The 24223-nt window shown below is 39.2% G+C and overlaps 1 protein-coding gene across 1 annotated transcript in view; it reads left to right on the top strand.

Annotated features, from left to right (window-relative positions):
* The window catches only part of LOC131226610 (replication factor C subunit 1-like), a 69381-nt gene that overhangs the window by 5468 nt on the left and 39690 nt on the right, over positions 1-24223 (top strand). Inside the window, exons 8-16 of the mRNA XM_058222183.1 lie at positions 2704-2870; positions 2996-3184; positions 3335-3456; positions 3539-3746; positions 4786-4839; positions 5622-5791; positions 8812-8902; positions 17445-17626; positions 17761-17800. Of these exons, the coding sequence (XP_058078166.1) occupies positions 2704-2870; positions 2996-3184; positions 3335-3456; positions 3539-3746; positions 4786-4839; positions 5622-5791; positions 8812-8902; positions 17445-17626; positions 17761-17800 (1223 nt within the window). The remainder of the gene's footprint in view (positions 1-2703; positions 2871-2995; positions 3185-3334; positions 3457-3538; positions 3747-4785; positions 4840-5621; positions 5792-8811; positions 8903-17444; positions 17627-17760; positions 17801-24223) is intronic.

The following is a 24223-nucleotide window of genomic DNA, read 5'->3' as shown; positions in this document are numbered from 1 at the left end:
CACAAGCATCCAACATTTCATGATCTAGCAGGGCACTATCTAATATCTGTCTACGGGCAACAAAGGCACTTTGAAATAGGGAAACAACTTTGTGTAGAATACCTTTAAGCCTCTAAGATAGAATCTTAGCCAAGATTTTATAAGGATTGCCAATTAAACTGATGGGTCTAAAATTCTTCAGGCTATCAGCTCCTTCGACCTTAGGGACTAGAGCAAGGAAGGGCTACGAGGTGCTTCCCAATTTAGGAGATATAAAACCAAAAGCAAAGAATTCTTCAACAAAAGCAAACAGATCAGAGTGAATCATTTCCCAAAATTCTTGAAAAAAAAGCAAGCTGAAAACCATCGGGACCTGGGGTCTTGTCCCTATTGAGGTCCCAAACTGAGTCCTATACTTCCTCTATATGAATTGGGGATTCAAGAGAATTGGCATCCTTTGAAGAAAGGGATTGGTAATTAAGGTTATCTAAAGACGACCTTGGAATCCCTCATCCATAAGTAGTGAGTGAAAGAAGTTAACGACAACTTCCGAAATATGCAGATAACCTAATGCCATCAACCACCTAGGAAGAAATAGAATTGGATTGAGCTGTGGTGCTGACAATCCTTTAAAATAATTTAGTATTTTTATCCCCTTTGAGCTAAATCACCCTCGAGTGTTTATGCCATTTTATTTTCCTCTTTAATTCTAGCTTGGAAATCAAGGTTCAACTTATCTCTCTTGAGGTGATCATCCTTTGAAAGCATCCCATTTTGCTCTTTGGTATCCAAAGCTTGGATCTCTGAAAGGATGGAGTCCATCATCTCTCTCCCTCATGCCAAAGACCTCGCTCTTCCAGGAGCATAGTTTTGATTTAAGGAGCTTCATTTTTTTGAAGAGTTTGAAACCCACATTACCTTTCACCTTAAAGGAGGACATCGCCATTTAGTCACTAGGGATTTGAAACCATCTACCTCTCACTAGGTAAGCTCAAATCTATTTTCGGACCCTAGTTAAGAGCATCTACCTCAAGGAGTACAAGACAATGATCGTACACTATTTTAAGAAGGCCTAACTGACAAACGAAAGGAAAGTTATGAGACCAATCCAGGGATACTAAAAACTTGTTGAGAAGGGACATCACAGGCGATTCCTGACCATTGGACCAATTGTACTCAATTGTCCCCATAGGGAGATCAACTAGACTATGCTTCGAGACTCAATTGGCAAACCCTTTCATACTTGCAGAGACATGACAACCATTAAAGTTCTGAGACCAATCCAGGGACACGAAAAACCTATTTGAGAAGGGACATCGTAGGGGATGCTTGACCATTGGACCAAGTATACTTAATTGTCCCCATAGGGAGATCAACTGGACTATGCTTCAAGACTCAATTGGTGAACCCTTTCATACTTGCAGAGACATGACGACCATTAAAGTTCTACGACCAATCGAGGGACTCCAAAAACCTATTGAGAAGGGACATCGCAGGGGATGCTTGACCATTGGACCAAGTATACTTAATTGTCCCCATAGGGAGATCAACCAGGCTATGCTTCAAGACTCAATTGGCGAACCCTTTCATACTTGTAGAGACATGATGACCATTAAACTTTTCATGAACAAATCTGACGACATTAAAGTCCCCACCAATACACCAAGGAAGGGGCCATCTACCAGTTACCGACGATAACTCATCCCAAAAGGATCCACGAAGGGAGGGGTTGTTTGGGCCATACACCCCCGAAAAGAACCACCTAGTCCCAGAGGACTGATCCTAAAAAACTGCACTAACAGAGAACTCCCAACCTAGACGTCAACCTTCCTCCAGTGGGAGGGATTCCAACAAAGGAGAATACCCCCAGATGCATCGAATGAATCTAGGGTTGCCCATTTAACGTCCCCTTTTCCCCAAACAGACCACACCACACTTTTATCAACATACTTCAACTTGGTTTGTTGTAGAACCACTATAGTAGCCTTAGACTTTCTACAAACAGCCTTAACTTTGACACACTTTTGGGGGCATCCGAGCCCAAGAACATCCCACAAAAGGATCTTCATTGGATCACTGAATTGGCCCTTCTTTCCTTCCTCCTGCTATGGGGATGAGCTTCAATAGAGGATTCACTGATTCAGTGTCGACTCCTAGGTTAAGGAGTTCCTTGCAACTCCTTGGGGATCTTGGAGATCTTCTCAAGGCTTCTTCACGTGATAGGTTAGAGCCTCTCTGTTCCATGAAATGAAAGAGGGCTATATGATCTTTGTCACAATTGCTGAAACAACTCCTAGATTCTGAGCAACATGAGACGGCGCATTGTTCACCTACCTCTTACTTTTAATAGAGGCTATCAAGTCCTTCAAAAGTTATGGCGATAGAAAGGAGGGAGTCCCGATGGCCTGTGGGGGCAGGGGGCTCCTCCTCACCACTGCAGCCATGGATGCCGCTTCCATCTACCAACACCTCCCCAGCATCCATACCTGGAGAAGGATCCTGTGGAAAAGAAGCATTTTTGAAGAGGAACAAGGGTGAGAGAACTGTCCGGCTCAGGAAGCAGCCCTTTACCACATTGCTGTGGCTAAAGCCGACCTAAATATCTTGATATCAGGGTTATGCTAGGATTTTGTCTTCTTTTTCTTTAAAAAATTTACTTCATTTAAAGCACTTTTGTGTCATGGTGTTTTCTTCTGTTTGATCCTGGTGCACTTGGTTTCTCAGATGATCAAGTCGGCAAGTCGTTGATTAGAAAATGCGCAGCAAAAGGTTCGGACTCACATGCCTTGCCTGCCAAACGGAAAGCCCAAGCCAATATCCATGATTCGTTGACATGGACGGAAAAATACAAACCAAAGGTTCCTAATGACATTATCGGCAATCAATCAATTGTATGTATCTTACTATTTCCTGGATGTGCATTCAGTTCTTGTTGTTATGTATCAATGGTTGGCATTCTCGTTTTTGTGGAGTAGTAATGCTTTCAGTAATCTCAGTGTAACGACACCACGTGCAGGTTAAGCAGCTTCATGACTGGTTGGCCCATTGGAATGAACAGTTCTTGCATAATGACAAGAAGGGAAAGGCAAAGAAGCAAAGTGATGTTGGATCCAAAAAAGCTGTGCTTCTGAGTGGATCACCTGGTATTGGGAAGAGTACTTCAGCAAAGTTGGTTAGCCAGATGCTTGGCTTCCAGATAATAGAGGTGTTTTCCTTGCTTGCCCTTTTTTCCCCCTTGTTTCTATTTGTAGCATAGAAGGGTTCACCAAAACCAACGCCTGGGATTTTAAATATACAGTTGTTGGTGACTTTGTATTTTCGTTCCCAGTTTAAAAGTTCCATTCTTGTCATGTAGGTTAATGCTAGTGATAACCGTGGAAAGGCTGACTCCAAAATTGCTAAAGGAATTGGTGGAAGTACATCAAATTCTATAAAAGAACTCGTCAGCAACGAAGCTCTGAGTTCTAACATGGACTGGTTGGTCTTTACTTTGTTCTGTTTATTCTGATGTTCCGGAGAATAATTGACATTTTTCTAATGCTATCTATCTCTGAATCAGGTCAAAGCATCCAAAATCTGTGTTGATTATGGACGAGGTTGATGGTATGTCTGCTGGTGATAGAGGTGGTGTGGCTGATCTTATTGCCAGTATTAAGATTTCCAAAATTCCTATCATTTGTATCTGTAATGACCGGTACAGTCAGAAGCTGAAAAGTCTTGTCAACTACTGTTTGCTTCTCAACTTCAGGAAACCTACAAAACAGCAGGTTCTTTGTTTTCACATGAATGGTCTGTGCTTGTGTTTGAAATCTGTGTTTGATTTGTTCATCTTTGAACATATATCATCAACATTGAGTCTCATGGTTCGGATATTAGTTGCATGTTATGGGCCTAAAATATTACCTTCATTTTTTCCTCTTCTTGGTACGCAACTAGGTTAATGTTTAGAGGATCAGCCTAAAGTTCAAAGCACAGGCTCCGTATAGGATTTCTGTTAGCTGTTGTAAGAACTGGATTGACCTGGAAATTGTGCTTATTCCAAATCTTGTAGGAAAAAGAATAGAAGAATTTAGAGCATGGTTATAAAAAACAGTGACATTGCGGCTGTTGTAATTATATCGAACAGAGAATAGCGTCTGGGGTCTGGCAGGGTTCTTTTTCTCCTTTTCATTCTCTTGTTTTGGGTGGCAGTTCTGTTTTCCCTTGTGGCCTTGCTTGTGCTGGCTCGATGGTTGTATTGTATCTTTTCTCTCTATTGACTTTTTTTCCTTTAAAATTCTGATTATCCATAAAAAAGATACCTCTGTATTGTAATCGTTTCAGTCCCCACCATTATATGATACACGGATGATTCGATTGACTGGAAAAGAAAAAGGTCCATACCGGCCAATATGATTTGATATGCCCCGATAAAGGGCTGATATGGCGATAGAGGCGATCATTTTTGTTTTTCTTATTTTATTTTTGTCTTATCTTTTCACTTTTTTCTTCTTTCGGCCTTTGTTGGAGCTTAGAACTTATTTTAGATTGGACATAGGAACTTATTTAGACTAGATGTAGGCTTATTTTGGGAATCAAAACACAAGATTTGAGTGAGATTCAGCGAATCAAAGCAGAATGACCATTTTGGGGAAACTCAGGAAAGGGGTAAACCATCACATATTAATGAGATTGCATACATTCATATTTGGTAGATATTTGGGTGATGGAGTTTGTAGTATGGTATAAATGTTGTTTTTCCACTGTCAGTACTAGCAGTTGTAGTCTGTAACTGCTAACCATAGAACTTTGGTGTTTGCATGGCAGATGGCAAAGAGGTTGTTACAAGTTGCAAAAGCAGAAGACCTTCAAGCTAATGAGGTAAAAATAACAGAAAACACTTATCGTTCTTTCTTCGTAGGCTGCATTTTGAATGATAGAGCCACACTGCTATGTCATTTAATATGGTCATACACTGTTGGCTGGAACTAACTTCTATTTTGTTTCCTATAATCTTTGGCAATCTTCCCGATCCTTTTCCAATGTCGACTTAACTAAAACGAATGTGGATTGCTAGTATGGCATGTAGGCTTTGTGGATGCTTCATGGAATTTCTGTGAAGCACGCTCCAAATATCTCTGCCGTACAACGACACCTGTGTTTGGGGCTTGGGATTATTGATTTTGTGGGCTACAATGTGGGTGGGCCATACCAAAAACAGAGATGATCAGACTGGGAGCAGCTAATCAGTGGGAAAGAACAACAATTGGTTGGTCAAAGTTTTCCAATCACTATGACTTTGGTTGATATCCCATTTACCTGGTGGCCCACTCGATGAACAGCCCCAATCACATGGCTTGCAATGTGTATGGTGAGGAGGTAACACTTCACAGAACTTCTCTGGGGCAGTTTGATAGTCATAGTAGCAGTTTTCTAACTCTGAATTAATGAGTTTGTTAGACTAAAATTTCAGTCTCTTTTATTTTCTTTTCTTTCTTTCTTTCTTTCTTTTCTGACACTTTTTCTGTTCTCCTCATAACTTGTCACACATCCTTGATTAAGAAAACTGATGAATAGTTTCCAATTGTATTTGTCTGTTTCATAGTTTTTTGTCGTATCTTGCATTTGATTCTACTGAATTGACTGCTGTACTTATTGCATAGGTTGCACTTGAGGAACTTGCAGATAGGGTTAATGGAGACATGCGTATGGCATTAAACCAGTTGCAGTACATGAGCCTCTCACTGTCAGTCATCAAATATGATGACATAAGAGCGCGTCTCCTTACTAGTGCAAAGGATGAAGATATTTCACCATTTACAGCTGTTGACAAGTAGTTACCTTTTCTTTTAATCTTTTATACAATACTTTTCTTTTAAGCTTTCTCTTACTTGAGAATGCTGTTATGCGCTTTCTTTCATTCTGTTGCTGGAATTCCTTGTACTGTGAATCCCTGATGTTTATATTTGCCATAATTGCACTTACAGTTTACAAAAACAAACCAGTTGGAGTATGGCCTTACTTTGGGACATTGCTGTGAATAGTTTATAGTGCTTTTGATAAACACCTGCCCAGTGCTTTATCGTCTAGCTTAAACTAGCATGCACAACTCCGATTTTTTGTATTTTTTGTAAGCTGGTTAGAAGCCTTGAATCCAAGACCTCAATGTTGAAGCGAAGACTAATCCCTTGTGCTCTAAGGTCTACAGTCTAATTATCCTAAATGGTGACTTAGAAGAGTCTACTGATGTTACATCCTTTGCTTTCACTCTCTCTAGTCCAGTTATTGTTGGAAATGGCTCAAGAGAGTCATCCATACAATAGCCAGTTAAATGTGTAGGGATATGCAATAATAGGATGAGTTCTATACATTGCATGTATTTTGGATTGATTTGGAGGCACTTGAATAGTCCTACATCGGTCCGACACTAGTATACTATATAGTTGTCCATTATAAAATTGTTATATAAATATATAGTTATCTCTTCATTAAATTCATGCTCGTATATTTTTTTTTTTATATCATCGACATTAGATGTTTTCATTATGACGACAGGGTGTCTGCGCCCCTTTAAAGAGACTATTCCCTGCAGATGCACACAATCACCTGCCAACCACGTGCATCGGGTAATCCATAGGTAGGGGAATCGAATTTGTGTCTGTAGGGAGAAAACCCATTGATATTAGATGTTTAGAAAATTAAATGCAGGAACTTTGCAGTCAATCTAAGCATACCAGGTTAATAAAATCATCAGGCAGCCCGAGACAACATTCATACCAAAAAATGATTCGTTAAACCATCATAAATATGTTCAAAACTAGAAAAAACTACATATTTGGAATCCTCTTATTTTTTCCTATTATCCCCATATTTTTTCATGTTCTTTTTTTACTTAAAAAAATTAAACCTTTGCAGGATCGTAACAGCACGTAATGTAACAGTTTGGACATTAAAGAATATTTTGGTTCTAAAATTGGTGCCTATTTTCAAAATCTCATATCTTAGAACCGTGAGAAAGTTATTAAATGGAAACCATTACGTAGAACCATTGTTTGAAGTATCCCCGATATTATTGAAATATCCTAGATATTATCCGTATTTCCAACTCAGCGATGCCGATAACACTGGTAGTCTCAGAAATTTTAGGTATCGGCGATGTATCAGTAAGTATTGCCAATGTATCGCCAATATTTTTTACTATGTAAATTCCAAGTGTCACTTGTATCGCCAATGTATCAATATTACCAATATTTTCGATTGTGTAAATTCTAGGTGTTGCTTGTATTGCCAGTGTATCGATGATATTTCTACAACATCATGAATTTATTAACATCGCCAAAAATCTATCTATTAAAAAAATTTCCATTTCAATTTTTTTTTAATGGGTTCATGGTTGTATATAGTGTTCAAATTGTAGATGATAATATCGATCGTATCTAGGGGTGCACATCGAACCGGTAGAACTGTGGAACTGGACTGGAACTGACCAAACGGTCCGGTTTGGTCCGGTTCTAGAGTGCACCGATTCCGGTTCCAAAAATCAAAGAACCGATTACATCGGTTCGGTTCTTGGTTTGGGGGTATGTAGACCCGAACCGTGAACTGATCCGTAGAACCGAACCGTGGATCCAATCCATAGAACCAAACCGTGGAGCCAAACCTGGAACCGAACTTGGAACCGAACCAGGAACCCTTTGATTGTTTCCATATTTGACTCATGATTTATGGTTTATAATGCACCATTTGATTGTTTCTATAAATGTATTTTTGCACACCTTATACAATATCTAAACCATTCATCAAATGGATCACAACATGAATGGACATGGGCTCAATGATAAAATAAAACATGCAATTGGGATGAATTATAAAAAGCCCAGAACTGTGGAACTGAACCGGTTTTAACGGTTCGGTTCTAGGGTGCTAACAGTCCGGTTCCAGTTCCGAATATCCTAGAACCGTTAGGAACGGTTCAGTTCTGGTTTCACCCCATAACCGGACCGGACCGACCCGTGTGCACCCCTAATCGTATCATGATATTATTGTTATCGCAACATGGGCGATATTGAGACCGTTGTCTTTCGTTTCCTTTCCAAATATTGATGATTTTTCGGTGAAATTTCGTGTGTTGTCGATATTTCAGAATATTGATGGATGTTTGGATGGAAGGTTGGATAGTTGGATGGATATATGGAATGGATGGGTTGGTTGGACTGGTTTCTTATGACATCGCATGCTTTTCGTCTCCCATTAAATGAAAAGTTATTATGTATGCATTCCTTTTGCATTTTATTTAATTCCTAAATGTGCAAATATGTATATTTAGCATCTCTTGAAGTTTCACTGAAAAGTTCCACCGTTTTCCTCATGCTTCCCTACATTTCCAGTTAACGGCGATATTGATATTGTTTTCGTATCCCCGGCCAACGAAACTTATAGCAATGCCGATACTTTGAATACTGGGTAGAACTTTGAGTCATGCAATGACAAGAAAACCCTCTCTTGCGATTATGTTAAACTTGCGAAATTCGTTCATATGATCTATGAAGTTTTTAGATCCAGTTACTCACTTGATTTATGAAGTTTGTAGATTCAATTAATTACATGATTTATGATTTTTTTTTTTTTATGAAAGGTAATGCTTTTATTAAAAAAGGCCAAAAAAGGGCAAAAAAGACCAAAACAAACGAGACCGCCCAAGGGGATGAAAGGGGACACGCTACAAGAACCTTATTTATGAAGTTTATTTATTCAACTAATTACATGATTTATGAAGTTTGTAGATTCAATTAATTACAGAAGGTTCGTAGGTTCATGTTTAACCTGCATGCTAATTGAACGTGTCTTTTGTAGGCTATTTCAGTTTAATGCAGGGAAGTTGAGGATGGATGAGAGGATTGATTTGAGCATGAGCGATCCTGATTTGGTCCCTCTAATTGTTCAGGTTTGTGCTTTATGTGCACTCCATGTAGGTTGGTGTTACTAACTATTCTCTCAATTTGTTGGGCCTTGTGAATCCCCCAATTCTTGTACCAACTTATTGGGGTCCGCTCAATCCCCATAAATATATGAATTTTAAATCTCTCTAGTCAAAAGTATCATATGAAATCAACAAGTGGTAGAAGAGAGAGTAACAGAGTGCTTTTTCTGTCTATTATGGGTCTATAGAGGGGGTTTGGTGGGTTTAGTATTAGAAAAATGAAAACAATGAAGTCTCTCTCTCTAAAGACCTAATTAAGTATAATATTTTAAGTGAGAGAGGAGGAGAGGTTCACAATGAGGTTCAGAAGGGATTATGTTATAATTCTATCATAGGTCTATAACAGGGTGGTTTCCCGATTGCCTTTTCCCAGTCTTTGGGGGTGGGGAGCTATTTTTATCTCTAAGTTTTATGAAGGGGACACATTATTCTCAAAAAGGAAGGTGCAGGATTTTCAGCGATATCAATCCCATCACTCTCATTGGGTGTGGCACAAAATGATCGGTAGTATTTTAGCAGGGTGAACTGGAAAGTGTTGGAGGGAGTGATTTATAAATCGCTATGGACATTTTTATGCGGGAGATATCCTGGATGAAGCTTTGGTGGCACACGATTGCTTCATTCAAGTCATCACATGGTTCTAGATATTGAATTTACGTATCCATATCAACCCCCTGTCCGCAATGTGGGGGAATTGGGCATGCTGAGAAAAAAAAAGGGCCATGATGATCGATATTCCTGTATAGCCATAAGGGTCCTCGCCTGTTTTTGTTTGTCAAGTTCTCTCATTTTTCCACTTTTTTCTTCTTCTTCATTTCATCCCTACAGGAAGCTTAACAACTCATTTTGTACTAGATTGAGGCCTATTTTTGTGATCAAAATACAAGATTTGAGTGGAATTCGATGAATTTTAGGAAATATTCGAAATGGCTAAACCATCAGTTCGTTTACAAGATTTGAGTGGAATTCGATGAATTTTAAGAAATATTGGAAATGGCTAAACCATCAGTTCGTTTTCTTTCTTCTTCTTCTTCTTCTTCTTTTGTTTGTTTGTTTGTTTGTTGTTTTTCAATATAAGTGGCCATAATCTGCCCAGGACTCGGTGCTTGATTCGTGTTAAATTAGGCCATGTTGGGAAACCATGGATTTGATGCTAAACATTGGAAAAGGAAAAAGGGTTTCTTTCTTTGACATGATGATTTGTGTTTCCGGTCAAGGCCCAGCCCACCTATGTCTCCTGCTGGTTTGGATAGCAGGTGGATTCCACCACACATTCATTACACTTTTCCATATTTTGGATTCTTGGCACAAGAAACTAGGTCGGTATTTTGTGAGAGGAATATGAGATTTCCTCTTGCTATCCAGACAAGAACTTAAATTTGGATTCCACGTTTCAATAGCTCTCATGGAAATCATCATCGCATAATTATTAGCTTTTCCTTTCTTTTCCCTTGGATTCCATGTATACAAACATGCACTTCGGGCCTATTTCATTGTCTTTCAGCCAGTCAAGCTGACAAACAACATTCTTATCAATGAATTGTCTAATACACCATTAAATACATGTTAAAAAAACACAAAAAAGATTGTAGATTCCGGTGTTTTACATTTCCCTCATATTTTAAATAAAATTTTAATTTCTTTTTTGAGGAAAAAGGGCTGATAGCTTGGTATGGGTCATATCGGCCAGCATAATATTAGTTTATGGGAGGGTCAATATGCCCCGCATAACCGATATTGAAAATGTTGATGCATAGCGAAGGTAGACTTCATTGGATTCGTAAAGTAGACTTGGAAAAGGATTATGATTTTTCAAGTGGAGGTTCTTGGTCTGCATGCTTAGAAGATTGGGGTTTGGGCAAAAATGGAGACAGTGGATCCAAGAATGCTTTGCATTTGCTCGCTTTTCAACTTTGGTGAATTGGTCTCCAATTCACTTTTTCAAGGGGTCCATTGGTATTTGCTAGAGTGATCTGCCATCACCCTTCTTATTTGTAGTGGTGGTGGAGGTCCTAAGCGGAATGAATGAAAGGTGTAATGTCTTATGGCAGTTTTAAGGTAAATCATGAAAATGATTTTAAACCTTCACCCCCTTTTATGGGAGGTTTGGTCATACCGCAAGACCCAATTGGCCTTTTTTGGCCTGGACATTCGATTCATTTGAAGTAATATAAAACAGATATAATACCAACTACTCTGTTGTTAGCCTAGTGGTAAAAGTGTTTGCTTTTAAGTGGAGGTCGAGGATTTGAGCTTTTTGATGGCTCTAGTTGCTTTTTTTTTTTTTTTAAATACCAAACATGGATACTCATATTTGACTTGTTTCTAGGGTCACCCACACTGTTGGCAACTCGGTCCAATCCAACTGCCCGGTCTGGTCTTGGGTTCTTAAGCATTGGAGTCAACCAAACTTTCAACATTCCAATTTGTAATTTGCGTATGCTGTGATCATTTTCTACAAAGAAAGCCATGCTAATGTAGGATGAGTGAAACTAACCCAGGATGTAAGATGTGAGATCAAATACGCATCAATTTCAGCATTCAACATATAAAATCAAACACATCCACATAATAAATTCAGAAAATTCAGATTAGCAATGCAAAGTGCCTAGGTTATTACATACACAGTGTATGAAGATATAAAGTATTACGAGAGTGGCCCACTTGGAAGTAGGGACTTCTAATCTAGCATGGGTAGTGGAACGTCCACGTGAGAAAACAATGGCACCAATAAAATCAGATTTAGGGAATGAGTTTATTTTTTAAAAAATCAGCTTTTCGTTAGGGGTTTTGGGGCTTAGAGATTGAGGTTTGGGGATTTTGGGAATTAGGGATCTAGGGATTAAGGGATTAGGGCTTTATTTTATGTAGGGTTTGGAGGGGACTCAAGGAAGGAAAAGTATCAAAAGGGGGGCTCACACATGGCAGCTCGTATGGATGCACGTGCGTGTTCAAGTGTGGATGGGTAGGGGGAAAGAGAAAGGAGATGGATTGGGTTGGGTTTTGATGGGTTTAGAGGAGTTGTAAGGGAAGGAGAAGAAGAAAAGTGAAGAAATTGTGTACCTTGTTTGAGAAGAGAGGAAGAAAGATACTTTGGAGGAATCCACCACCAAGCAAACTTCTACCATTCCACAATTTGATTGGAATGGAGGGTTTTCTCACAAACCCTAAAGGAAGAGGAAGAAAACCTTTTCGAAATAAGGAGGACTTTTGTTTTTTCTCAAGCTTTCCAATAGGGTTGGACGTCCCCCTTGCTTTGATGTTAAAACTTAAAAAAATAATTACAAACATGTCACTCACTTAATGACATGGCCCATCATTCAAAATAAGAAAATTAAAACACTTACCATCAATCTTAACTGTAAAATAAATCTTAAAAATAACAAAAAACATAAATAAAACAAGATCAGGGTCCAAGGGACCCAGATCTGGAAGATATGGTGGCTTGATGGCCTAATTGACAAGATTTAACGATCGGATCGACAAAAAAAAAAAATCCCAACTAAAATTGTGTCCTAAGCAACCCACATGTATCATCCCTAAGTGTGGTCTTCCTAATATATGTCAAATGCATGTGGGGTCTTCAAAGTGGCTCGGGGGGCCTCATCTGGAACTTGTTTCCCATCCACAAAAAGAGCTGCGCTGATGTGTGTGGTCGTCTCCATCTCCAGTGCAGTCAAGTAGGTCCTCTGATGTCCTCATCACATGCCAGACTGTGAATGTGGAAGGTGCTTTGAAGCATTTTTAAGGCAAAATTAATCTATTAAAAAGTAATTCATGGTTGTTGAATTTGAAGAGAAAGGCGTGGGGGACTTTGTCGAGGTGTTTGGTTGTGGAGCAGGATGTCTCCCATATTGTACCCCAGGTTACTGCTCCTCATTTAATCCTTATACCAACTAATTGGGGTCAGCTACATGAACCGTGTTCTGCCATTCTTTGAAATGTCATATTGTGGGGATTCATGATAAAATTTGTGGCAAAAGTTTCACACTGGCTGCCAACCTTGGCACAACCCTCCTTTATCTGGGATTGGGATCGGCGACAAGAGCACAAATCTCTCACGGGCGTTATTGGCCTAGAGAATTTAAAGGTAAAATAGCCAAAAAGATTGTAGAAACTCTATATCACATGCTTGGCTTTTTAACCATAAAACTATGTTATAGATTTTAGTTGAATTTTGAATTAAGATCGCCATCGTCATCATATTATCCCAACATTTTGAAATTGGGATGTTGCCACAGAATAGTTTGTTAGTGTGGGGGTTGCTACAAAATATTAGCAAAGGTTCTCTCTATGAGACTTCTCGAAGCCATGTCCCATGTAATATCATTATTCCAAGGGACATTCATAAAAGATCGTCATATTTTGGATGGCGTTTTGGTTTCTCATGAGCTCGTTGATCGTCACATCATCAAGTTACTGCTACATGCGGGAAAATTGGCGAAGCATTTACGGGATATGGTGATGGAGAGTGTGGAAAGAGAGCTATTGGTGTACGAAATTAGATACTAGTCTCTTTGGGGGATAGATGACTTTAATTAGAGTAGCTTTGTCCAAAGATGCTCCAAATCTTACAACTCAGTGAGGATTCCGAGGATGGTTACAAATAAGGCACCTCGTTATATAGACTTAGGAACATTCTAGCCTCAATGGCCAGGATGATGCCATGTGGGGATCAACTAATTGCGAAGAATACTCTAGAAATCTTCTAGACTACTCTGCAATATTCTCTCTATTGGACTCCACTAGAGAACTCAAGAACATTCTATAGATAACCACATTATTGTGCACAACTCTACCCCTTTTTGGAATTCTCTTCACTTGCCTACACACTATGCACAAAACTTCTAGTGTATATGAAGAGCATTAATTGGTCAAGTCCTTGATTTACCCCCTTGTGAATGATTGGTCCGTGATATTCTCCCCCATTTATCATGTCAATGCCCTTGGCAACCACTCATTGATGATCTTCAATGTTGGTTACACGAACTACATGACTCATTGTTCCATCCTTGTCTTCCTCGATTAGCTACAAGGTTGAGATCGTTCCAACCTTGGCTTTCCCTTTCCGCACTATAGGTACCATACATGGATGCTTCCCATCCATGATGCTAATCATCATAAGGTAGGGCACTAGAAGTGCTTTTGCCTTGCTTAAGGAATCCATGCCCAAGATGACATTGAAATCATCCAACAGAAGGTGGGAAGACTTGTCTAGCCGATTGACCCACCATCATAGAGCTCCACGTCCTTACCCCCACATTGAATAGGTTTATCTTTTGGGTTGCCTAACTTTATTGTACTTGTGTCCTTTACCAATGTCAAACCTAGGTGCTTTGCCTCCTCTGTTGAGAAGAAGTTATGTGGCACTCTCAAGTCCATCGGAGCTCGACTGGATATGCCTTTGCTGTTTATGTCAGTGTACATTAATTACCATCCGAGTGGCTTGCCACATTCGTCACTTTACCCTCGAACACATTTAGAGATCTGATTCTCAACCCCTTGTCCTCTACTTGACTTGGATCGACAGCCGCCCAAGGGCGTTTTATGTGGGAAGCCCTTCACCCATTGATTGTCATCACAAATGAAAGAAGTCCAACTCTTCTCCTAGTTGTTGGGATTGCCATCTCTAGTTTTGAGGAGTTGTATATTGACCCAATGTGCAATTCCTCATTTTTTGCTCCATCCTTTTCTCATCCAGCTTCACTGCGAGGGCATTGAGAGCTTATCTCTTTGGGCGCTCCCCATCCAAATGAGGCCCATTGTAGATGAGGCGCTTCACTTTTCATGGCTTGGGCATGTCCCTACTATCCTTGCCATCCTTCCTATCTTTGGCACCCTTGCCACTTGGTACCTTTGTAGAGCAAGGTATTCCGTAACGGTAACAGTGGCCGTAATGACCACCACTGTTATGACGTTACCTTTACGATACGGGTCGTAACGGCTGTTATGGGCCCTATAACAACCATTATGATCTCCTTTTTTTTTGAAAAAAAAATTATTATTAAAAGGAAAAACCCGAAAAACCTGTATCTGCCTCGTAACATATCATTCTAGGGTTGTGATGGCCTTTACAGGGGGCGTAACGAGCTGTTAATGATAGGTTATGGGTCATTTTTTACATAACAACTGTTACGGCCGTTATGACCCCGCAACGTGTAACGGTTGCCACCTTTACCTTTACAAAACGGTCTTTACGACGCACCATGTGCAAGAGACCGTCCCCCTCCCCCCCCCCCCCCCTGGGGCAATGTCCATTATTTCTAGGTGATCTCTATTTTGAAGTGTCACCCCATGTGAACTCAATCAGAATCTCTGCTACCACCATTGCAAAGCTAGGTTCTGTATGCTCGTTGTTGTAGTTCCTACCATGGTATACAAAAAACGATTATGTTACATGTGTAACGATTACTATGTAACGGTAAGGGTGGTGCTTGTTACATGATATGTGGCCATAACGGCACAATAGAAAGAAAAAATTGCTTGCAACGGGCCCATAATGGCTATAATTAGCCTGTAATGGGTGAATACGTTCTTACCCTTAATAAAAATTCTAACTGTTACAGGGCCATAATGGCCGCTATGGCCTGTATCATAGTGGCCGTAAGGCTAGCCGTTATGGTCACTGTTACCGTTATTGAATACCTTGGTTCCTACTGCGCCTACTGCCATCTATGAAGTTGAAGAGGATTTCTTCTTCAGACATGATAGGAATCTTTAGCATGAGGGTTGATGACTCCTTGACATGCTCACAAATGAAATTCATGTGCTTGAAACGCTTGAACTTTCTCTGCATCAAGTGCACCACATTCTCAGGATAGAATTGCTTTTTGGCCTCCTTCTTGAAGTCCTTCCAAGTGTCTATGATGGATGTACCTAGCTCCATTTTTGCAGGTGCTTGTGCCACTATGGAGTCACCGTGTCAGTAAGGTGCATTGCAGCAATCCTCACCTTGGCCCTCTCGTCCATTAGCAAGAAGATGGCCTTGAAATATTGCTCTAACTGCCACAAATATCCAGCTCTCTATCACTTCTTGATCTGTTGATGATCATAGGGTTTGGCTTCTGTACTTTCGGTGCACTTCCCATGGGCATAGTGTCATCGGCCATTGCCCTTTTCCACATGGCCTAATCACCCTTCATTTCCTCCAGCGGCTCCTTCAGCATCGTGAGGGCATCACCATAGCCTGGAAGGCCTTGTTTTCTTGACACTGAGTGTCAACTAACCTATTTAGATCATCCAACTTCTCTCTCTTGAGTTCCTTAAGCTCATTATCGTGGTCCACAGTGCTGTTGCCTATCGCTTCAAGCCGTTCGTTTCTGTCGCCTATTACTAGCTTCACCTGTGCGAGCCATGCTGCCACTGTGGTCACCATGTTAGAGGACCTTTCCTTCCTTAGACTGTTGGCACCAGCTCCCTCACTCCTATGTGCTTGCTCATTGTTGATCACCTCAGATGCTATTGTGTCTCTCTTTACCCACAAGTGCCATGACTTATTCGTAAACTAGCTTTGATAGCACTTGTCATGGTCCAAGTGCTTCCCCAAATTTTGACTTGCGGTACTCATGCTCACAGTTCCATTGTGGGTGAGTAAGCGTACCCAAGTGCAAACACCAAGTGTTATGCGCAAACCCTTCTAGGATTCAAGAGAGACGTGAGAAAATTAAAGCATGCTCCTGTTAATCAAGAGCTCCGAAGCTTACAAGTCTCTAACAATAATGAGGATGGTCAAATAAGGACCCCTCGTATAGATATAAGAACATTCTAGCCTTCATCAGTGGCAAGGATGGTGCCATGTGATGATCATCTAATGGCTAAGAACCTTCTGAACTGTTTCTGCACCATTCTCTCTACAAGACTCCACTAGAGTACTCTAGAACATTCATATAGATCTCCATATCATACAACTCTTCGTTTTAGAATTCTCTACACATCCCTACACACCATGTTCAAAACTTTGGTTACACGAAGAGCATAAATTCCCAAGTCCCTGACTCGGACGTAGACTTAAGACCTTTGTGAATGATCAGTCCATAACACCTAGCTAAAATCTTGGGTACTGCACCACCATCCTTGACCTTGAGATAGCTGCATTTGTTGGTACGACCATGCTATTCTCAGTTTTGTACGAGCTAAGTGATGAGCAGGTAGTAACTTTTACAAATTGAAGTAACCAATTAGGGAAACATTCAGAACTCTTCTCATGATAAAATGTCTTGTTATCCTTGGAAATTATTTGTATGTGTGCTATGTAAATATTAAAGGATAGCCTACTTCTGTTCATAAACTGAAAATGTGTGTACAGAGTGTTTATGACTTGTTTATAAATACCAACATCCCAAATTAGATACAAATTAACTATACATTCCCGCGTGATTAGCCTATGAAGGATACTACTACTACTACTACTACTACTACTACTAACCTATTATATAATGACACAAACATCAAAGTGTTTGTATTGTTTTGATCTGAACGTTCATTTTTTTAAATCATCGTATGGCAGGAAAATTATATCAATTATCGGCCAAGTTCCACTGGTAAGGATGACAATGGACTCAAGCGAATGAACTTGATTGCCCGTGCTGCAGAGTCTATAGGAGATGGCGATATAATCAATGTACAGATTAGAAGATACCGACAGTGGCAACTATCTCAAACTGGTTCATTTGCATCTTGCATAATTCCGTAAGTCGCTTGATTCCAGCATTAAAGAATATTGCTTTCTTGATTCCAGCACTCAAGAATTTTGCTTCAACATTTTTTTTTCCTTTTTGGTCGACTTTGTACTGCATACTATGATTTTGTTTCATCTCCTCCAGTGCTGCTTTGATGCATGGCCAAAGGGAGACCTTAGAACCGGTAATTGCTATTCATTTCTCCTAACCTATCATTATGAGTGCTATTAGTATGCTTAATCTAGAAAATTCCTGTTTTTTATTCCTTCTGGTATCTGTTAATGACTGTGGAAATGGGCCATACGACTGTATGGCCCACTTGGATGAATGAAATAATGGGCCGTACAATGGTATGCCCCACCTAGTAGTGTTTTTTTCCATCTGTTTGTTTACTTGGTCTATTTGGTACACCTAAGATATACGTGTCATACTGTAAATTAGTAAGGGTATTTTGGGATATTTGTTTTTTTTAAAAAAATATTTTTAAACTTAATATTTAAAGGAAGAGAGGAGGGGCATGTGGCCCTAATTCACTCTCTATATTCTCTTTTTCTCTCTTTTCTATTTCCTTTTGCTGCTACATCATTCTACATGGTATCAAAGTAGATTTCATTTTGATTTACACGACTTTCTTCTCTTCTATTCTATCTCATACTTGGCTCTTCATATCTCCATTATGGTGTAGTTTCTCTAAGAAACCTAAGGTTTCTTCTTCTTCTTCTTCTTTTTCCTATTGTTCGGGCCTTTGTAATGGTCTACATGTGAGAGGGTGAATGTTGTGCTCATGACCATCCAATGTTGTCATATTGCTTATGCGATCGCAAATGCCTGTGCGCATATGCGGTCGCATATATATATATAGGAAAACTAGGGAAAAAATAAGAAAAAAATAAAAAAATATAAGAAAGTAGGGGGAACTTTCCTAAGTTAATAGATAACTAATTTCATATGTTTAAAATACATTTGAGTGAAATTAAACCAATTAAATAATGAATTAAACATTAAGTCATCAACATTCAACAATATAATTAACAAATATCAATTAACACTTGTAAGTAAATAAAATGAAGAAGCTATTTATATATTATTGATTGTAGAAAATGGAAATATAATTTACAAATCAATAAGTCATACACTAAGTCACTAACAAAATAATACTAAATGGTAAATGCTACTATATACATTGCTCTATTTGCCATTGTGGCATTTGATCACCACCACCATCGTCATCATCCAAGTCATCTTCTTCTTCCACATACACTTCTTTTTCTTTTGTTTCTTCATCATCTTTATGTACTAATACTTCATCAACATCCAACGATGGATCTTCAGCTTGATCATCATTTCCTCTTTCTATATCTTCAATCTCTTCCACAGATTGACTACTACTCCTCCCCCCCGCTCTCCCTCCTTCGCATTCGAGTGGAAGTAGAAGTACCTTCTCCAGGTGTTGATCCATATGCGTCACCTTCAACTCGCGCCCATGTCAGGTCCCGGCTAGCAAATATTGGGTCCTTTGTCTTTATGAGCCACTCGTTATCTGCATGTAGCTCATCTAAGCAGATAGGGTCAAAGAAACCGGGTTTTTCTTTAATTGTCTTTGTAATTTCTGATTGTATTGGACGAAGACCAAGTTGTTGGGCATCTTTTGCTCAAGGCGATTCCTTTTCTTGGTGTGAATCTGCATGAAAGAAAGTGCATTTAACATTAACTATTTAGCTAATTAACTGATGCAGGACAATTAACCATTTGCTCTAAAAGATTGAACTATTAGAGCGTGGCGAATTAATTCCTTTATCTCATAGCCCAGGCCCCACATCTCATTGGTTAGGACTTCGGCCGAACCCCCCTCGTGGGCCCCAAATCACATGGGTACCGCCTTACACGGGCCGCCCACCCCGAGTGTGTCCTCGCATCCCACAGGCTACCCCCACTTAAGCCCGGTGTGAAATGCGCGTTAATCACCCCTGGTGAGGAGTCTCGAACATGAGGCCTCCCCTGTGCGCCCCGCCCACCCCGAGTGTGCCCTCGCATCCTACAGGCGACCTCACTCATGCCCGGTGTGAAAATGCCCCTGCATTATTAATTTACAAGTTGAAGTTATAATTACCAAATTGTAAGTTTGTAACATACTAACATATTAACATTTTCATTCCAAACTTACCGTCTCGAATGTGCTCCAGTTGCGCTCGCAATCGCTGGCAAAACACGTGAGTCCAAGAATCTTCATGGCCAGCTTCTTTAGAGCTGAATTCTTCCTGTTCGAGTCCACTCCATAGGCAACCTATCAGTCAGCTAAGAAAAACAATTTAAGTAGGTTAGACTTTGTAGATTAGATTGTAAAAAAAAAAAAAAAAAAAAAAAAACTATTTGTAAGAGAGCTGAGACATTCATATTACTTACTAGGCAATTTCATTGTCCGATGCCTGATGACAATATCCCTTGAGAATATTAGGGGTGAAAGTTGGGCGGGTCGAACCTGATCGACCCGACATTGGGTTGGGCTTGGGCAAGATGTATCGAGTCCGATCTCAGGCTTGGGCTATACAAGCACGAACCCGATAAATCTTGGGTCTGGCTCAGGTTGAGGTCGTGGGTTGCCCGACCCAACCCGAACCAGATCAATATATAAGTTACTTATAAATTATAATTGAGTGTGGATCGTATGTGTTGAAGACAAGAAATTCCGATGTTGTCGGGTCTCATTGGTCCACATCATTTCCGATGACTCAAGCTAACAGGAAATGTTGGATTTCTCTCTCCCAAGCAGATTGCGTGCTACACAACATGACTTTTAAATGAGTAGTTGTCCTAGATTTTAGCTTGTTTGTTTAGAATAAATGAAGTTCTTTACGATAAATAACTACATAAATATTAAAAATAAGACATGTATTAAAATATAATAAACTATTGCAATCATTAAAATATTAGCATGTATCCACCTGGCCAACCCGACGGAACCCACTTGGGTTGGGCTTGGATTGAGAATTCCCAACCCGAGGTTGGGTTGGGTTAGGGTTGAGGTACAAGAACCTTGGGTTGGGCTAGGGTTGAGCACCAACCCAACCCAACTTTCAGCCCTAGAGAATATGCCCTCACTCTTTGTATAGAAATCCAATAGAGTCGAGATCTTGTCTTGTTATTCTTTATGTAGAATCATTCTTTCTAACACATAAATAAATCCAACCATATGTATAGTAAGTGCTTCTGTCGGATTGGGAGAAGTGAATAAATAGGTTGAGTTAAGGATGTAAGTAGCTGAATGCAATGGAGATGATAGTTGATTGCCTCTTCTTCTATCAATAATATCTATAATGGGCTTCTAATCATGCTCTCTATAGTTAAAATGTTCTATGATCTTATTTCTCACCCTATTCATCGCATCATATATGTAACGCATTGGAGGCTTTTCATCCCCGTCCACCAATCGCAACATAGTGACTAAGAGCTCGAATGCTTTTAACGCCTTTGCTACTTGAGTCCAAAAACTTTGTGAAATGATTGTTTGTTGAACCTGTTTCCTTTCAGTCTTCTCTGACCAAGGCCCACTTGTAAAATTGGGTGACACTACAAAGGTTTTAAGTTCTGATTTTTTTCATGTAATTTTTGTAGTGTTAAGAAGGCTGTAGCGAAACGAGTGACTGCTGGATGTAGCAAGTTACCTCTAATGTGTTTTCTCATTTAACTGAGAAGAAGTGCGTGTTTGTACAAAAAGACCATGATTCTTCTAGCCCTTGCAATTACATTTAAAAATAACCTATCTATATCTTCTAATATTAGATCAACAGATCAACACAATGGGCTGCACATGGGGTTCAAAATAAACGACATCTCTTCTCCATAAGAAGATGACCGATAGTTACATATGAGGCTGTATTGTTTGTAATTACCTGGATAACGTATTCTTCACATATTTCTTCAACTACACTATGTGGTAATTTATACAAGTAATTTTCAGTATGAGAATGGCGTAATGCATCCATGGACTTCAAGAACACTGTCTCAGCTGTATAATTCAGCAGAAAGTTAATGAGAGACTGGCCGGATCTATTGATCCATCCATCGGCCATGAGTGAACACCCATACGTTTTCCATGATTCCTTATATTCAACTATAAAGGATCATGTATAATTAACTTCGTCTTTGAGACATGTATCCATCATTTCATGATATGAGGGAGGCTTAAGCCCTGGTCCAAATTGACTTATAGCCTTAACCATGACTTTGAAGCTTCTCAATTTAACTGCATTGAAAGCAATGCCGGTTTAGTAAAACCACTTAACAATATATTAAATAGTGGTTTTCCTATCTTTTTGTTTATACCGGTTTTCTAAAGTTATTTGAGCCGGCCATTTGCCCCTACCCCTTTGGTTGACCACATCCTCGAGGTGTGGTCTACACAATCTATACATGGGCTCATGCCCTTAGGCTCTTTTCGAGGCCGTTGGTAGTCTAGATCGTCCTGTCGAAGTAATTAGAGTAGGGTTAGCTTTATCTATATTAACTACGTTTATATCTTCGTACGCATCTTGTTCCATATATTCTCCTTGGTATAGGGCACTATCGCATCTCTTTTTCGATTGTTTATCCATATACTCTATGATCTTCCTTTGGATTTCTATAGTAATTTTGTCGCATGCTTTTGCATTTGACCTCGGTAAATGTGTAAGGTGTTGCTTGTGCCGCACAATGCCACCGGAACCCACATACCCACATAACTTACATACTATGTGAGTCTTATCCGTATCATTACGATAGTGCCCATACTTCCAACCCGGGTCATTCGACTTGGGTTTCAAAGAGGAAGATTGGGAAGAAGACAGTGTGTGGTGTGTGCGTGTGTATTGATTCTTCTTATTAACTTGTCAGTTGTAAATTAGTTAAAACTAAAAACTAAAGTAAAGAGTCAAGACTGAAGAGATGAGAGAGGGAGAGGGAGAGAGAGAATGAGAAATAGAGATTAAAGAGGGAGAGAGAGAATAGAGATAGAGAGAGGGAGAGAGGGGGAGAGAGAGAGTTACACTTACATTAGTAGTAATAGAAAGGGAGAGAGAAGAAAAGGAGAGGGAGGGAGTTAGAGTTACACTTGTAGTAGAAGATGAGAGAGAGAGTTACACAATTACACAAACACAAATTATACAATTTAAAATTCGAAAATATATTCTTATCTTGACTCTTGGATGTTGTAGACTTGTAGTTGTAGTCTTGTTGCTCTTGTTGCTCTTGTAGAATGCAAATTCTTGCATTCTTTGAACTCTTACTTGATTCTTGAAAGTTAAATCTTATGAATCTTCTTCTAAGTTGTAACAAACTAAAAGTAAAAAATGTTTCGAGTCTCTTGACTCTTGAATGTAAAGAAAGAGAGATGGAAAGAGATAGAGAAATGTAGAGATTAGAGAATGATGTATGAATGTAGATTGGTAGAATGAAATGAGAATGTAGAGAATGATTAAAGAGATATAGAAATGAGAATAAAGATTAATGAATAATGACTAAAGTAATGAGTGACTAAAGAGAAATAGAAATGACAATGATGATTGATGAATGAATGTAGATAGTAGAATAGAAATGATGAGAATGTAGAGATTAAAGGGATATAGAAATGAAATGAGAATAGAACTTAATGAATAATGAGTAACTAAAGAGAGATAGTAGAAATGAGAATGATGAATGAATGTAGACAGATAGTAGAAATGAGAATGATGAATGAATGTAGACATAGTTACTACTTGTTAGTTATGTAGATTGTAGATTGTAGAAATAAGAATCTAGAGAGATATATAAATGAAATGAGAATAAATGTAGAGAAAATGTAGAATGTAGAGAAAGAGAGAATGTATGATTATGAATGAATATTATGTAACTAGAGAATGAATATAATAAATAAGAGAATGTAGAAAATGAAATGAATGAGAATTATGAGATGTAGAAAATGAAATGATATCTAGAAACTAGAAAGAGATATATGTAGAAAATGAAATGTGAGACTTGACTTGTAATTCGATTTCGATGTATTCCTGCTTCTACTTTCTTGAATCTTGATTGAAACTTGAAAGAAGATGAAGCTTGGGCCTTGGAGACTTTAAATTTGAGAGTTGAATGATGGATAATGTAATTATGTAAGAGAGAATGAGAGATTTGAGACTTTGAAAGTATATGAGAGTAGAAAGAGAGAGAGCTTGAGTGCATGTAGAATGCAAATAGGGGGGTATGAATGCCTTCTTACAGGGAAAAATGCTGGATTTTGAAATTAAAAAAAAAAAAAAAGTTTCAAACGGTCAGATTTCCGACCGTTGGGCCAATATGCGATCGCATACATCGCATATGCGATCCAATATGTGCAAGGATCACATATGCCACAGTCGCATAAGTGATTTTTCCTGGATTGTGTGCATATGTAATCACATATGTGAATGTGCGGTCACACATTACAACATTGTGACCATCACTCCTCTCGTGTTTAGTTGAAAAACATGGGCTGATTGTTTCATCAAGTGTGATGTCTACATTGTCTGGAGCATGTAGTCAGAGTGTTCTTATATCTAGAAGAATCAACCCTTTGTGTAAAGCATTATGGTATTCTCTTTAATTTATTCTTCTAATGGAG

Source organism: Magnolia sinica, chromosome 15 (assembly GCF_029962835.1).
Source record: "Magnolia sinica isolate HGM2019 chromosome 15, MsV1, whole genome shotgun sequence".
Classification (NCBI taxonomy): Eukaryota; Viridiplantae; Streptophyta; class Magnoliopsida; order Magnoliales; family Magnoliaceae; genus Magnolia; species Magnolia sinica.
This window is presented reverse-complemented; position numbering and strand designations above follow the sequence as displayed.